Source organism: Amia ocellicauda, chromosome 2 (genome assembly GCF_036373705.1).
Source record: "Amia ocellicauda isolate fAmiCal2 chromosome 2, fAmiCal2.hap1, whole genome shotgun sequence".
Taxonomy (NCBI): Eukaryota; Metazoa; Chordata; class Actinopteri; order Amiiformes; family Amiidae; genus Amia; species Amia ocellicauda.
Genome location: NC_089851.1, coordinates 43,256,103 through 43,273,976, shown reverse-complemented (window position 1 = coordinate 43,273,976; position 17,874 = coordinate 43,256,103). Strand labels below are relative to the sequence as shown.

Genomic DNA, 17,874 nt, shown 5'->3' with positions numbered 1-17,874 from the left:
ATCTATACATCCTTGATTTCGGAAAAAAAGAGCATATGCACAGATTTGCACTATTCAATTTCAGGGCCAGATTAAATCAAAACTTTGACCCACCCGCTAATAGAAAACTACAGAATTGTACTGAGTTGCGGCTTCATTTTTAGTAAGATGACACTTTCTTCTGATCATAAATGTAACCGCTATGATGAACAGGTTTGTAGTTTCTATTAGCGGGTGGGTCAAAGTTTTGATTTAATCCGGCCCTCAGTCTGAAATAGTGCATCACATAAGACATATGCTACAGTCTGAGAAAATGGTGGAAGACATTGGTCAGCTATGGCAGGGACCTGTTTGTTGACCTCCCATCCCAGCCACTTTGCCTATTGACCTGGGAACTTGTGGGGCTTCTCACTGACACTGATTTGAGGTACGAGGTGGGCTGAGGTTGAAAATGTCAGTCTGAAACTTTATAAACCATATTCAACGCTGGCTGCCAGCATGTCTGAGGGTGTTTGAATGTCATTAATTATGAGATGGACTGCTGCCTTCTGATAGTTTTCTGTTCTTTCGCATTGTCTAAGCTCTGAAACAATTAATTAAACATCAATCACAGTCACAGCAACGTTGACACTGAAATCCTCTTATCTTAACAACAACAACATCAAAATAGAATCAGAAATCACTCTCTAGACTCTCACTCTTTTTTGTTTTTGCAACTTTGAATCTGAAGCAGCAAAACTCAGGCCGTAGATGATGGCCAGAGGACAGACAGCTCCCACAGGAGTTCCTCTGACTCTAACTGGATGTCAAGAACATTCACTCTGATCCATCGCCATTCGTACTTGGAGGGAGAGGGGCAGCCTGGATTGGAACTTGCAATCCCAAGGCTGTAGCTCAAGTTAGAGATGTTTACCTGACCGATCACCCTTTACATCTTAACCACTTTTGTACTTAATTAAGATATTTTATATTTATATTATTTTTGACATACATTAATGCATTATACAGAATAGATTATCTCATACTTATAACACTGTGATGAATGAAGCAACATCAAAAGGCCAACCTGTTAGAATTGAGTATTTTAAGTAACTGGAAACGTTCTTGTACACATTTTAAACCATAGATTTTTGTTCTAGTTTTTAAGTCTGTTGTACGATATTCAGATACTATTCCTAATAATACAAACACTACTGCTACTATGAATAATTATAGTTTTATCTAGAATATGGCTGTATTCATTTGAGCCACAAAAAAAGTGTATTGCAAGTTACAATGAAATTGATCTATATTTTCAATACCTCTTCCCTGAGAGCTTGTAAGAGAATTTAAATTAAGGCTTCATTTAATAATGTGTGGACAGTTTTGTAGATTTGTATTGAAAAAAAGCTTCCTCTTTCAAACAACCATCACTGCCACAACAACCATGAAATATCATGTTCAAATGCTGCCATGCAGGCAGAAGCAATCCTGGGCAATCAGCCAGTTATCCAGTTAGACAGACATTTAAGGTGAACTGATTTACAAGCCATTTGAACACTTGTGAAATGAGTTGGGTCTCCTCTTCCAGAGATAATGGCTATGAGTTTCAGATCCATTTTATTAACAGCTGATCAGCCTCCTGAAAAGGTACAGTTGAAGGTTTGGATTATAAATTTGGTTGTAAAAGAGGACAAGAGTGACCTACAGGGATATTGTTGAAGATTTTTGCTCAGGAGAAATACTTGCTTTGGCTTTGAATAAATACATACATACATATATTAAACATTTCTAAAAGTTTTCAGGTATAAATCGAAGTTCATCACTCAACCACAAATTAAATAAATCACTAAATCATTCAAATTAAATTGCCACAGAAATAAAGTTGCAACAAAGAAGACGGGGAAAAAATATCTGGTTCCAAGTTTTTGCTAAGAATGCAACCATGTATAATTTTGTTTGTCTAATATTACATATTTACAACTTATATTTAATAACTTTATCATATATGTTCATGTATATGTATATGTGTGTGTGTGTTTCTGTGCCTTTTTACATAATTTTTGGGGTGCTTTTGAATTATTTTAATTTATATTTGATCTGCTTTCCCAGGGGGATGGACAGCTCCTGGCATGGGAACACATGACCGAAAATGTTCAGCAGCTCTTGAGAGATTAACACATTATCAACGTGTTGCTTTCATACAGACAAATGTTTTAATAGAGCAGTGGCATTTGTGCTGTTTGTACTTTTTATCGACTGGAAGGAGATACCGCCCACAAAAGTGAACAATGCACTGTTCTGCTTGGTTGCCCGCGCTAATTGCTTTCTCCATGATGGGCTTCTGTAAAGCACATGAAACGAAAGCTAGGCAATGTCTGAAAATCCCAAACCCAAATAAAGATCAATATGTTTCCCATCGTCGCCTCAGACGTGGTTGGATTTGGAAACAATTCTTTGTCCCTGAGGAAGACCCAACTCCGCGGAATATTGGGCAGGTACAGAAACATTTAGTTAATATTCAGACACTCGAGGTGTACTGAGCAGCATTTCAAGATAAATAAATATACATATCTCTAAGCACTCGTTTTCTCATCTTTCTGTTGTTACATTAGGTGTTTTTTGTTTGCTTATTTTCTCACCTTAGGGAGCTCAAATTTAAATTAGTAAGAAATATGCAAATATCTTAGGGTTGAAGTGGTTATGTTCCGTTGCTTCCAGTAGTCTATATGATGTCACTCTCAGGGGACAGCCCACTCCGTTTTTAACCCTGACTATGACTACATAGTGTGTAGAAGGAGAGAGACAGTTGTTTTTTTCGGGGGAGGGGAGTGAAAAACTTGGTGTGAGTGATGTCATACGGACTACTAGAACACACTAAATGAGAGACATCTTCAGACATTTGACAATCCTTCATTGTGAAAAGTTGAGTTTCAGAACATGGTATAGCAACTAAATCATACACAGGGCTAGACCAAATCAAAATGTTGACACACCTGCCATTCAGAAAGAAATTAGAATGGGGATTAAATCAAAAATGTAACCCGCCTGCTAATTGTAAATTATAACCCAGAAGTTGACAACAGGTTTTATGTGCAGAAGAAAGAAGCCTCTGACAAAGATAAAAGCCACCACTGAATTCAGGCCTGTAATTTGCGATTAGCTGGTGGGTCAAGCTTTTGAATTAATTCCAACCTAGGCCTCATCCAGAAGCTTGGTAGGGTAGGTTAGGCTTTTAATTATATATTTTACTTAATTAGTGCAGTATACTTAGAATTACAGATATGCAGGAAATGATATTTTCTGTCTCAAATTTGAATGATATGTAATATATTAAGTATTTGCATGGTCTGTTCTAAAACTAGAGAAATTACCAAAGCTAAACACAATAATTCCATTGAACATGAATATGAATATCTTTTCTATGCCTCACATCAGTACAGATTATCAGATCATTACATTGCAAAAGACTTAACCAGAACATTTATACCTTTGTACATCTGATTTGTATAACAAGGAGACATTGCATGATATGCTATGATAGAAAAAGCCATACACATTTTAATATTGCATTTCTTTGCTTGTCTTTTCCTTCTAAATCTTTTTTTGTTGCAGCTCAAATCTGATTTTGACAAAGGAAACTTTTCTATAATGTACATTTTATCTGGAGAAGGTGCAGGAGACGTCTTTAGAATTGACGAAGACTCGGGTGAAATTTACACAATGAAGAAGTTAGACCGAGAGAAGAAAGCTTTCTACATTTTGCGAGCACAAGCCATTGACAGACGCTCCATGCAGCCTGTAGAACCTGAGTCAGAGTTTATTATCAAAGTTCAAGACATCAATGATAATGTTCCAGAGTTCCAAAACAAACCCTACGTGGCTTCTGTACCAGAAATGTGTCCGACTGGTAAGTTTTTTCACACCTACAGTTTATAAGAATGTCAGTTTTCCTCACTAACTGAAATTCGGGAGGACGACAACCCCAATCGTCACACCTGATTTCAGACTTCCCAAGCATAAGTATCCAGCAACAAACACACTTTCCCAGCATTCGTTACTTTATATCCCTCCTCTCTTCCAGCTCATTGGCCCATTCCACCCAGTGGGGGCAGGGTTCCAATGGCCTCATGACCAGGCCATATGGCTAGCCAAATTATCATTTAGAGATATCTTAAATTAATTTAAAGATATCTTCAAATATTTCAAGATATCTCTAAATCATTTAAAGATATCTGCAAATCAAATATAGATATCTGCAAATAATTTAAAAGTACATTTAGAGATATCTATGATTTAGAGATATCTTGAAATCATTTAGAGATATCTGCAAATGACTTCCTGTTAACTTCATTCATTTCTATGTAACTGAATGAGGAAACAGAAAGTGATAATATCAGCCAAAATACAGTAAGTCATTTGCAGATATCTCTAAATGATTTGCAGATATCTCTAAACATCTATTGGGGTTGTCCAAACTCCTATTATTTCCAATAGCATTTTATTTTTTGTACATGTGCTGTACATATTCTGTAAAATGTATTTATTTTAGTTTATTAGTAGAAAACTGAAAATAAATCATAAATCTATTGGAGTAGTGATTTGAAAATATTGCTAATTTAAAATGAGTGGCTATAACAGATATATCGCAGCAGGTTTCCACAAATTGTGATTGTGTTTTTAAGTTGTATTCCTTTCTGGGAGTGCCTAGAAGATTAATTTAATAAAAGTAAATAAATAAAATAAATAATTCCACCAAATACCTTTGTTTCAGGCAATTTAATCTGTTAAATCGGCATGTCTGTGTTGTCTGGTATTTACTGAAATGTAATAGATGCACATTTAAGTTAAAACAATAAATGCATACATTAATACAAATGTGTTTTTACAACACTAGGGCAAGACACAACAAATAAGACTGTCATAAAAGTCAGTACCTCCAGTAGTGTATTGGAAGACAAAACGTTATCAGATGTATTAAAAAAGCAGAATACTTGAAAAGTAATGTCAGCTTTCTCTGCCCTTTCCTTCAGTTGATGTGCTTTGCAGTTACATACAGCCTCCTGTGTCGTAACTGTTACTTACTCTTCTAGGAAGAAAACAGATACCATGAAATGAGTGGTCTTAGCATGTAATTAATGTGTTTAGCTGTATTAATGTTTCTACATTTACCAACATTGTTATTAATATATGCAATACCATCTTTTCCAACTGACAGATCTAGCCAATTGTTTGTGTGTGTGTGAGATTCTTTTGTTAGTTTTATTTGGTTGTGTTCTAAATGAGACATTTCCATTAGCACTGCGATTTGCAAGACATCCAGTGAGAGGATGATCTCAGCAGGAGAGCAATAGCTGTCACGCACACCTGGACCTTCCCTATTGGATGGAACAGCACAGTGAAAGCTCACAACGGCTGCAACCAGCCGTTAGACAACACGCCTATAGAATAATTATTTATTTTGTAAATGGTAATGCCTGATTAAGCTGATGCCTCTTCGGCGTCCCTCTTTTCTGTTTGACACAGGGACCACAGTCATGCAAGTGACAGCCACAGATGCTGACGATCCCTCTTATGGGAACAGTGCCAGACTGATCTATAGCATCCTGCAGGGTCAGCCATACTTCTCTGTGGAGCCCAAGACAGGTATCCTAATCATTTTGATTAACATAACATTTCTGTATTTATAATTAGTGTATAACCACCATTTTAAGAATTAAAGTTTTGATGAGAAGTGGATCATGTACATTTTGTTAAAGGATTGCTAAGGTGCATCTGTAATGGGGCTCATCGTGTACATAAGCTCCTTATGGTGACGTAACCCCTCTGTGAAATCAGTAGTGTATAAACATCCCGTGTTGCATGCTGGAATACCTCATTGTGCTCAAATTCATACAATTCCTAAAGCCTCAAATAACCAATCAGGAAAGACTATGGTTACATCTGATTTTGCAGGGGTGAGGTTTTTGATCTGAGGTATTTCAGGACATTATGAAATATATCTTTATATTTTTAGTTTTATCAAATATGTTTTACCCATTTTCTTCTCGTATTTGTGTACACTTTTACATTATATTAGAATTGTACAATGTGATCCCATCCCAAGTCTCTTGCCTGTTTGATTCAGTACAATTATATAACAGATATTTCATTCCGAACAAATATGGGACTAACTTTATCTCATGAGAACGTGGACGAATATTTGAAACACACAACTGGATTCATTACTTTTGATGTGACTTTTTATTTTAGTACTCACTGGGATGCAGAGACTTTTCTGTTTCTCTTGTATTTAACTCCACCGTACCATATTGCAAGTTATAGGTAGTTAGGATATGACAGTGGCGAGGTTTTTGAACACGGTATTTTTGGAAACAAATATATAATTTGTAATTCATCCCCCCCAAAAAATTTGAGCAAAATAATGTTTTGAGAGCTGCCAAAACATTATTTTGTTTCAAATCTTTATTATAAATGATGCATACTATCTTATAAAGGTTTATTGACCTATCTATTTATTGAACTATTAAATGTATTAATAGTTGCTAACTATTTTATAAACCATTTACCAATAATTTATTAATGACACTATACTATAAAGTGTTACCCTTGAACTTATATTTAACTTCACATAATAGCTGTGTATGCTTTATGTGGAGCAACATATGTTGACATGTTTTGTTTTTCAACATAATTCTGTCATAATATAGTTTTTTTAATACATTCAACTTAGGTTCATTTTTAAGTGTGTTTCTTTAATCAGTCAAATTCAATACACAAATATTGAGTAACAATAATCAAATAGTTTAATTAAACATTTAAATCAATATTAGGCCTAAGTCTTTTTATATATTTTAATGTCCTCATTAATAGATTTAGTGATGTTAGTAGTGTGGAGTAGTGGTTAGGGCGCTTTGGAGTCTGGAGTAGAGAGTCGTGGGTTCAATCCCAGCTGGGGGATGCTGCTGTTGTACCCTTGAGCAAGGTACTTTAACAAAATTGCTCCAGTAAATGCCCAGATGGAAGAAGAAAAAAAAATTGATGTATTGTAACAATTGTAAGTCACCCTGGATAAGGGTGTCTCCTACCATATTGAGTAGTATTATTTTAAAATGCTTTTTTTCAGTGTTCAGATACTTGGGGGAAAAAAAGTGGATTTGAGTGTTATGATAAAAAAAAAATTATTCTGTAAAATATTTAATTAGCAATGAAAGAAAGAAAAAAAATGAAAAGAATAAATCAAGAAGGCCTGTGCTGTTTTTGTCTCTTTACAGGCATAAACTTATTCCCTCCTCTTAGGCCGTGTCTACACCAGAGTTAATTTTGGCACCTACTTTAGAATTAGTTTTAGTCTTACGCTTTTGACTAAAATGCTTATCAGTTTTTGTCACATTTTATTCAATGTATTTTTTTTTTTTTTTCATTATCACCATTATGCATTATGTTTGATTCCAGATGTTTACGTTAATTAGTGGTTGGATGCAAAACATATTGATTTAATGGTCACAAATGACTGTAATTCAATTTTTTTTTAAGTTTGAAGTCTGTCTTGAAAGTGTGTGTAATAAGAATAGAGTTACAAGAATAGTATGGAAGGATATAGTGGACTTTCTTCAAATGCAAATGTAATCCCACAATTGCATTTTAATTTTCCATGTATGCATGTGTTATTTAGGTCAAAATGCAAATACAATCATCCCATTTTTATTCTTATATTCCAATATGCACATTCGCTGACAATATTAACATTTCAAATGTCTTTTTAATTAACATTTCATTTCCAAAGACTTGCCCCGCTGATTCACAAAATATTGCATGTTTAAAGTGATATTGAAAGCATAAGCATATTGTTAAGCAGTACTGTAGCCAAGCGTGAATTGCTTACAGGCTTCCTGTACTTTAACCAATTAGATCTTAACTTTACTAATTACAAGACCTGCACTTACCAGTCCTATATACAAAAGAACAGGCATTTAACTTCACACAATCTGTATCAACTGCACGTTAAGCCCAATACAGTAAACCACATCAAACGCATTCAACATTTAGCAAAACACACACTTGGGTACAAACGGGTCACATTGTGTTGTGCAGATTTCCACAGTTTTTCGTTTAGTCATATTTTAATCAACTAAAATTAGAAAACTTTTTTTTTGTTATCATCATAGTTATTGTCACTAAAAATAGGTTGTTGACGAATATTTTTATTCAAAGTTTAAGTTGACGAAATTAACACTGGTCTAAACCACACAACTGATCTTGAGAACCATACATGTTTATGATTTTACATTTAGTTGGGATTGCTGCATCCACATGTAGTCCGGTTACAGTTCCTCACAGCGTAATGCTTCATTGTATAGAATCCCACCATGCACGTTTATTTACAGATATTAATAAATGGCTTAATTTTCGGTATCAGAACACATTGCTCTCCTGTCCACAAAGTAATACTGCTACAACAATTTGTTTATAATTTAATGTAGGCCAGTTTGCTACTGTGTTGTATGCATATTATGCACCAAATATAATTTATCATTTTGGACACGATCCAAAATTAGATTGGTATTACGTGATGCGATGACCAATTAAGACCCTTACTTTAGTGGTCCCTTAAACATACGGTCTTAATTTTGAATTTTAGACACAGGGTTACAGCAGCCTAAAAGGGAAGCTTGCACGATAAACATATATTATGGTTTTATGTGTTTTTACATGTTTTTACAGTGTTTTAGTAAGATACATACCATTCTTCCAAATCGAGTTTATCATATATGCAATTTTTAAAAATGTAAAATGTAACATTAACCAAATAATGGCTTATGTAAAATACCAGCATGTGTGCTATCTCAGTTCGTTATCTTTAAAATTGGAAGCACTGCCCATGGGGGAGGGGATTTTTAGCTTGAACAGGTCCCTTCCTGCTTTTTGTTCGTATATAAGGTGATGCACACACAGGTACGTTTGCCTCTTTGCCTTGCATAATCCAGGCATAAACTAGATCATGAGGGGCTCCTCCCCCGTCTTGCACCTGCACTACATCCCGTGGCTGTTGGAGATCTTGCTCTGACTGCTTGCTGGGTTTGAGTTCTGGTGCACTTCCTCATCCGTGGCAGCAGTCCCTGTGTGTCAGTCCCCACTTCAGCTGGTGGCCTTTCTACCCTCGGGCCCTCCAAACTCTAAACAGCACAGGGCCCGGTGTCCCCCATACCCCTGGCACACACGGTGCGACTAGGCCTGCGCGGCCAATGCAGCACTTGCCTGCCAGCACGGTGTTTGGTGTGCAGCACTTTTGTTCAGCGCACTTCAGCTGTGCTCAGCGTTGCTCCTTGGTACCTCCCTTGATGTTGCTGCGGCACGACCCGGTTGCTGTGTTCCCTGGTCCAACCCAGAACCCCGGTGCAGTAACGGTGCGGTATATCGGTGTGCAGTTTCCGCCCTTGTTGGGTTAGTGTACTGTTGCTGGGTAGAGATGCACTTACAGCGTCCAGTCCCGTTAGGCGCTCCACCTGTCTTGAGGGTGCCCCGGCTGCTGGTGTGCACTCCATTTAGGAGCACCCGGCGACGGCCCCCGCCAGAACCCAGGTGTGAGAGTGGCGGGCCTGGTGGACTTTCTGCGAGTTCATTGCGGCACTGTTCTCCTTGCCCCCCTCTCTTCGCGGTGGCACGGGACCTGTCCTGCCCTAACAGGCAGTACCAGGTCACCAAGGCGATGCTCTGCAGGGCTTATGAAGTTGTCTCCTTCTTGTACGCGTTCCCACCATTCCCCCTTCTCCCGTTGGTCCTTCAGAAGACTGGGCGAGAACGAGTGTACATTCTGCTGATAGCGCCCAGGTGGCCTTGCAGACTAAGGTTTGCGGACCTGTTTTTTCTTGGACAGAGAGCCCTGGCAGCTTCCCCTACAAGCTGACTTGTTGTCCCAGGTACAGGGCACACTTTGGCACCCCAACCCAGGCCTGCTCCAGCTCTGGGCCTTGTCTGTCAGAAGTGGAATTGGCCACTATTCAGTCGGCGAGACCCCATCCATGAGGTCGCAGTATTCCTACCACTGGTGGATGTTTCAAACTTGGTGTCAAGAGGGAGGTCAACTGCCTACTATCAGAGTTGTTTTACAATTTCTGCAAGAGCTGTTGTACCAGGGCAAGTCCTCGTCCATGCTCAAAGTGTATCTGGCAGCCATTTCCACATGTCACGTATGGATCGATGCCGAGCCCCCCGGGTCTCATTTTCTGGCTGCGCAGTTCCTGAAGGGGACACGGCTATAGCCTACTCATGTCCCTTCACTGCCCGCATGGTGCCTTGATGTAGTGCTGGACGCACTTGCCAAGGCCCCATTTGAACCATTGCAATAAGCTGACTTCAAGCTTGTGTCGCTAAACACTGTGTTTTTGCTAGCAATCAAGTCTGCTAAATGTATGAGCGTATTGCACACCTTGTCTGTACACCCTTCATGTGTCCGTTTTCTAGGGTTAAACTCAGTGCTGTCTACATTCCATGTAAACAGGCCTGCTGAGTTGATGGCTTTCCATCTTCCTCCCTTTGTGCTTTGTGATCCACTGCTTTGTTTGTTATGGTTAGTACAGTTGTTTCTGTGGCCCCGCTCCTAGCGGTGCTGGTGGAGCAAGAGGCCACTGTTACTGTGTTGCGCAGAGGGTACAAGAATTGTTCTGTTGCACTGTGCTGTATTATTCTGTACAAGTAGATGGGGGGCCCTTCTCCTAGCTGCGCTAGAGGAGCAGGAGGCCATTGCTACTATGTTTAAGTGGAGGGCACTGGAGCTAACCCTGTTGCCCTGCTTTGTACATGCTTGTTTGCATTACTGTTCCCAGTATAGCTTGACTGCAGTTTTTGCTCTGGGCAGTCCAGATGTGGCCCTAAGGGGTCCCTGTGGCTTCTATCTAGAGTTGGTCAAGGCTCTAGCAGGTATGCCTTGGGGCAGGCTCTCATCACCTTGCTGCCTCCTCCCTTGGCTATAAAGTAACCCCTCCCCCTTGGTCAGTGCTTCTGATTCGAAAGATAATGACAAGTTGCAAATGCAACACCGGTTATCTGATAAAGGAAGCACTGCCCAAGGGTTTGCAAGGTTCCAAGGGAATTCAAGTCTCCCGGCAAAAGAGGAAGTTCCTGTGCGTGCATCACCTTATATACAAACAGGAAGCAGGAAAGGACGCGTTTGAGTGACTAACACAGGGGCCAAAAGGCAGCTTTGATAGAAAGATGTCTTCAATGACGTTCCAATGGAAACAAGCTAAAACCACTCCCCGTTGGGGATAACCAGGATTGCATTCACAACCTATCAATCTAATGTGTCATGTCATAACTTCCCGGATAGCATGGAATCACCAGAATTGTCTTCCCCAGGGCAAATATTATCAAACTAATAACTAATAGCATTTCATGGGCTTACTCCTAGTAATTATAGTTTCCATAGACAACATGAAGTGTCACTATTGCCCCGTTTCCACTGATGGACGTGTGTTTTGTGGCCGGTTAACTTGCTGGTGCTGGACGTGTCCATAAGCGTCCGTCCCCACTGAAACACGATTCGCTTTCAGAATTGGAGGAGTGTGTTTGACTTGAGACACAGGGAGGAGATCAGAGACATTGTATCGGAAGATATAATCTCAAGTACCATGTGCGATCACAAAGAAATTTCAGTTTTATTAACAGCATGGAGTGAAATCCACGTACAGAAACAATGACTGCTTACAGTTAATATCCGAGTGCATTAAACACTTGGATTTCACAGGACCGGTGCAGTGCCCTGACTAGTTAAAATAAACTGAAGGATAATAATCGGAGCGGTAGCAGCCGATATTCTTAATATTGTATGATAACTGGCCGGTGTTTCAGGCTGTTGTGTGAATGGTGTGCAGGACAATCCAGAGACAGTCAGTGTGAAGGCGATCACGATTTAATTAACGTGTTCATTTACAAGTTAAATTAATGAATACATTAATACAGCAGATGTGGGGTTCCCTCTAAAACATTAAGGACTGGTAAAACAAATGCATCCATAAACGCCATGACTGAAACGTGCACACTTTAGTTCAATTATAACCGGCTGTATTGTAGCTGGATGATTAATCGTGAAACGTGTGTATTTTGTTCCAACTGTAACTTGCCCGGGTTAAGGACGTCTGATAAGTAAATTATAAATAATACAGCAAAAAATATTGTTTGCAGCTACAAATCTGTAGTAAGTAATAAATTAAGGGAGTCACGCTGTGCCGTTTAAAATACATATATACTAGCACAAATGATGACAATAATAATAACAATACATATTCGCTATAGTATTATTGTTGCACATGGAACCGTATTCTTATGTGAACATGCTTGTCTGAATATAATGTTGTCTCTACACGTTTAGCTCTTCCTAACATCTCTGAACAGAAACGTGTATTTATTACGCTGTTTACAATCATGTAAAGCACAAATAATAAAACAGACACAAAAGTCCTCTCCACGTCAGGCTGTGTCGCGCGTAGTGTTGTTCTCTATCTGAAACACAAACCAAACCCACAGTTGCTGCTCCTCCATCAGAGGGACGGACTTCACAGCGGCCTGGTTTTGCAAAAAAAGCTCTGGGACGCGTCTGAGGACGGCATGGCACGACATAACACTTAAGCCAGTGGAACCAAGGCATATGTCCACAGCTACAGTAAAAAATCTCAAGACTGCGTTATTCTTTTTGTTTTTACTTTCCAACAAAATAAGAGATTAATCAGCAGGGGCAACTGCAAGTAAGCAATCCAACATTCCACATGGAAATAAAGAATGGCAATCTGCAGCAATCACTTTGATCAACTATGCTGGTTTGTTTGAATTAACTAATAAACTAATCTATATATAAAGAAAATTACATTTTGTAGCCGCACTCTCACTTATTAGTTATTTAGACCAGACTTTTATATTATTACAGTTTCATTTTATTGAATAACTCACACTCACAACGTGTTTCGACACTGCTGTGTCTTCATCAGGTAGCCTTTATTATATTTAAATACATATTTATTATTAGTATTAATTATTTCTTAGCAGTCACCCTTATCCAGGGCGACTTACAAAACATAAGAACATTTTAAAAGTGCAATAGTCTAGAATTACAGAACAAAGCATAGTAAAATTTACATGTTCAAAATTACATGAGTGCATTAGAAAATATACACGTCCTAGATTTGTGAGCTAATAATTGCAGACAAGATGTAAAGTCATAGTTAATAGCTCAAGGGAGGGCGACATAGGGGCAAACAATATAAATAACATGAGTACTAGCAATGTAAAAGCAAAGTAATATATATGTGTTTGCAAGGTAAATAGTAACTTTCCCGTTCCAGTACAATATGCATAAACTAATTTATTTTGTCTTTTGCAATAACAAGGGTAATTTAAAATAAACACTGTCCTAATACTGAAACCTAAGGTGACTGCCCCACCTACAAAAAATATATAAAACAAATTATCATAATTATTTAGTCATCATAATTAATCATACTTATTGCTTGTAGATATTAATGCTTCTTGTTCAAACTGAAATGAAAAAAATATCTTCTGTAGGTACACAAACATTATAATATGAATTAATATTATTATTTTCTAACATATATATATATATATATATATATATATATATATCCACATAAACATGGTGTATGTGAAAACACCCACATACACTATAAAACTGAAAGCAAGCAAATCAAAAAAGTATGCAATAACCATTTTATAGTATTCTTTAAGTATGTATATTTTTTGAAGACCCCAATCAGCACCAAGGAGCTTTCTCTAATGCTGTTGTGACACACAGATGATTTTTTTTTTAGACTTTTGGAGTCTCTCAAAAGTATTTACACTCAGTGTACTATAAAATGGTTACTGCATTTTTGTATTGTTTCGCTTGCTCACTTTAAGGTTTTTACTATATAACCACACTTACATTTGTTATTATTTATAATGCGGAAATTGAGTGTACTATAAATATACAAAAAAAATGTACCTAGATATTATTTTGTTGTCTGCTTTTGTTCTGTTTGTGTATCTACAGGAGTGAAGGTTTAAATAAAATAAAAAAATGTTACTTTTATGATCTCAATCTGGAAGAGTGGTATGTATCTTAAATATAAACTATAGTAACACATAACAACATATAAAACTGATTTTAGAAATGGTGGGACATCACCTTCAAGTTTAAAATGTTTTGACAGAGCGATATGACTGAAATATTTATTTTCTTAAATTAACAGAGTGTTTATAATTTAAAATTGTACTGCAGGACACTGATGTATGTGTCAGCTTCTTAAAAAAAATATTAAAAAATCTGCAGTTCTGGTACCATTTTCAAGACTCAATTTACAGTAATGGCACTTCCTGGGGACTGCAGGAGTTCACAACATGTCAAATTTCCAAATACCACTGAGGAGCACTCTTGGTTTTGACAAATTACTGTCTGGCACACTAGTCTTTTATAATAAGGCAACTTACCTCAAATAAAGAAGGAAAACATCCAGAAAGAGACAAATAATACACACTGGTTGAACAGAGGCATTTGACTTTGTGGTTTGCCTGCATTCTACAAGTAACACTGGGACAGAAAATAAATAAATAAGTCTGAATACAAAATGTGACATAAATGCTGGGTTAGAGGGTGCAAAGTTACATTAGAATCCAATTTACAGCAAATATTATACTTGACACATTCTTTCAAATAATGATGTGTATTGTATTGTCCTTATCCTGAGAGACTTGTATAAGAAAACAAAATAATTTGGTAGCAAAACACAGTTTGATGACTCACATTATTACATTTAAATTAATTTATATCGTGGGATGATCCCTGTTGCAATATATACAGGTTCTGTTATGATGTAGAAACCCCAAAGGCATTTTTTTATCATCTCCGGTGAAATTCACCTACAGCATTCAATTGAACATTGGGGATTATGATTATTACTGGCAAAAAAAAAACACAGTGGAATCACCTCACATTTTTGTAATGAAATCTTGTACTTTATTCCCCTTTTATTTAATCTAATTTTATATATATATTGATGGGAACTGAAGATGTCAACTCATGGTAACTATTTAGTACTCTTACCTTATTGCATAGCAAACATAATAGAAATACGAGGGGTCTTTTAATGAAAAAGTAACAGAAAAAATTAAATCATATACCAAAGTGCATATATCATATAGCAGAACAAATAATGAATATCTCAAAGGTGATATATCATATAGCAGAAATGTTTTTTTCTGATTTCAATATGTCTGTTTCAGTTAACCTTAGTTGCCAATGACATACAGAGGATTTTGTACTATAACTGGTGATTTAGGAAACATTTATTAAAGCACAGCTATTAGACAATACTTTATGTAACATCTGGTGGTGGTATAGCTAAACGAACTAGGTAAACATCTATCAGACTATTTTTTTCCATGCTCAGGTCGATAATGTTTCTTTCTCAATATGTTGTGAACATTTGCAGGTGTGTTATGTCAGGTTTACATGACTTGGAATTGAACAATTAATCATTTGAGGAAACAGTGGTTGTTGCATTTGTTTTTAATGTCCCAAAACTCATTATTTCAATACAGGGTTTGTCCCTATGAATTGAGGTCAAAACAAATTTGGCTTTTGAGTTTACCTCCTTAAAAATGTAAGCCATTTATCCACTTGCTTATATGTTCTGAATGTTTCCTCTCACAATGGAAGCTGAATGACAAACAGAACCTAATTTTGATTTTGTATTTTCATCTGGAGGCCTGCAGGGTTTCTTAATTACTGTGTCAGGTTGTATGTTGGAGTGGGCAAAATGAGAAGCCTCTTACAAAGAAACAACACACTGCCAAACCCAGAACGAGACAGAAGCAACATTATATGGTATCTGGGCCATGTCTGCCACACCAGAGTGGATGTATACCATTGATTAGAAAGTGTGGGAGGAAAAGAAGATTTCCACAGCACTGCCAAAGTAGTTCATGATCCTGGGGCCGTGTCAGCCAAAAGGAGCAGCTTACGAAAGTACGCTGATGTTTTGGATGCGGCAGATCCTGTATCCACACACAGATTCCGCTTTGAAGTGAAGGATCTCTTTGACACTGCAGAGATTGACATATAATGAATCAATCTGTAACATGTCAATGAGACTACCAGCAGTGATTCACCCTTACTCACCTATGCTAAGGTCTGCAAATTCTGATGTAATTGCATTTGGCACCTTGCACGGCACGTCTACATCTACTTAACGTCATTTGCTAGTCCATCTTTAGACAGCTACATTGCACTCAACAGATTTGTTTCATTACTTTGTGGAGCGCAGCATTCCTTGAAGAAATCTGGTGCTACTGTTAATGCTCTAACATTCCCCAGACAATATATAATAATAATAATAATAAGAAGAAAATATAATTATGGTATCAACTTTGACATTCCTTTTAAAGACTGTTAAATGAACATCTGTCTTTGAAGAGATGCAAGGCCTTTATTATTATTATTATTATTATTATTATTATTATTATTATTATTATTATTATTATTATTATTATTGTCACAATGGCTATAGTAAGGCAGTATAATAAAGGCAAGGGAAAACTGGAGAGATCCTTTGATTAAGACTTCTGGGGTGAGATCCCTGTAGCTGTAAAGGAATCCATGAGGAATGATCAAGGAGCATCCTGAGTCGTGTCCAAGGAGGTTGCCAACCGTAAACATTAAAATGTATATCTGTTAATTGATGGGTGTGCTTATTTAGCCCCTGTCCAGCAGGTGTGCGCTTCTTAGATAATTGTGCAATGCCCGTGTCACTTAGGCATCATCGTGACGTCTTGGCCGGACTTGGACAGAGAAGCCAAGGAGCAACACCTTGTCATTGTCCAGGTGAAAGATATGGTGGGCCAGATGGGTGGATTCTCTTCAACAGCCACAGTCACCATCAACCTGTCTGATGTCAATGACAACGGCCCCAAATTTCAGCACAGTAAGTACCAGTAGCCGACTGACTGTATACATAAACTTTCACTATGTAGCTTCAAATTCTGAGTTGCAAAATCCTGCTCTAAGCATACATTAATTTCTGGACTCCTGTTGTGTCTAGCCGTAACATTAACTTGTTGCTTTGGGATAGATGTGTGTGAAGGGAATACATGAATAAGTAAATACCATCATTAAATATTACCCAGAATCTTGGAGGGGTTTACATTTCCATAATATATATATATATATATATATATATATATATATATATATATATATATATATTAGAGAGAGAGAGAGAGAGAGAGAGAGAGAGAGAGAGAGAGAGAGAGATAGAGTTGCTAAGCTATTGCATTGTAAAGCAACTGGAAAATACAAAATTCATACATGAGAGGACATTAATCAATGACCTTTAGAAAAACTAAACTTTAAAGAGATAAGCTTATTGTAATAAATGGTAAGTAAGGAATCAATCCCAGGAAAATTAAAGCACTTTATATTCTGTGTACTAATGCCATCCATGCTGAGAACTGAGATTCAAAATATATGTTTCTTTGTCCCAATTATCACATATTATATGAAGGAAAACATAAATAATTAACTTTGCATTATTGTCCTCTGTTAGTACAGCTTGAGATGGCAATGACACTCATCTACCACTTCTATGCAAATTGTGTTTGTATTTGCCCAGACACCACAAGTGCTTCTGCAGTGGTCTGTGTATAAATAAATACAAAAAAAAGCAGGGGGTGTCACATAGCATTCACCATAGCATTCACCGTAGCTTTACATAGCTTTTTGTGTAAACAGAAAACAAATGCTAATCAGTAAGCTTTCCTAAAACACATTCAACATGTTGCATATCCCTGTAGTTATGCATAAACTATTTTGCAAGCTGGTTACTGTAAACTGAGAAAACGTGTAATGATACCGGTCTAACTGCAATCGAC

At 37.3% G+C, this 17,874-nt stretch overlaps 1 protein-coding gene across 1 annotated transcript in view; it reads left to right on the top strand.

The window, feature by feature from the left end:
• The window catches only part of LOC136771584 (cadherin-7), a 58,424-nt gene that overhangs the window by 22,223 nt on the left and 18,327 nt on the right, over positions 1-17,874 (top strand). The window contains exons 2-5 of the mRNA XM_066723987.1: positions 2,071-2,456; positions 3,574-3,868; positions 5,485-5,604; positions 16,761-16,928. Of these exons, the coding sequence (XP_066580084.1) occupies positions 2,250-2,456; positions 3,574-3,868; positions 5,485-5,604; positions 16,761-16,928 (790 nt within the window). The 5' untranslated portion in view covers positions 2,071-2,249. The remainder of the gene's footprint in view (positions 1-2,070; positions 2,457-3,573; positions 3,869-5,484; positions 5,605-16,760; positions 16,929-17,874) is intronic.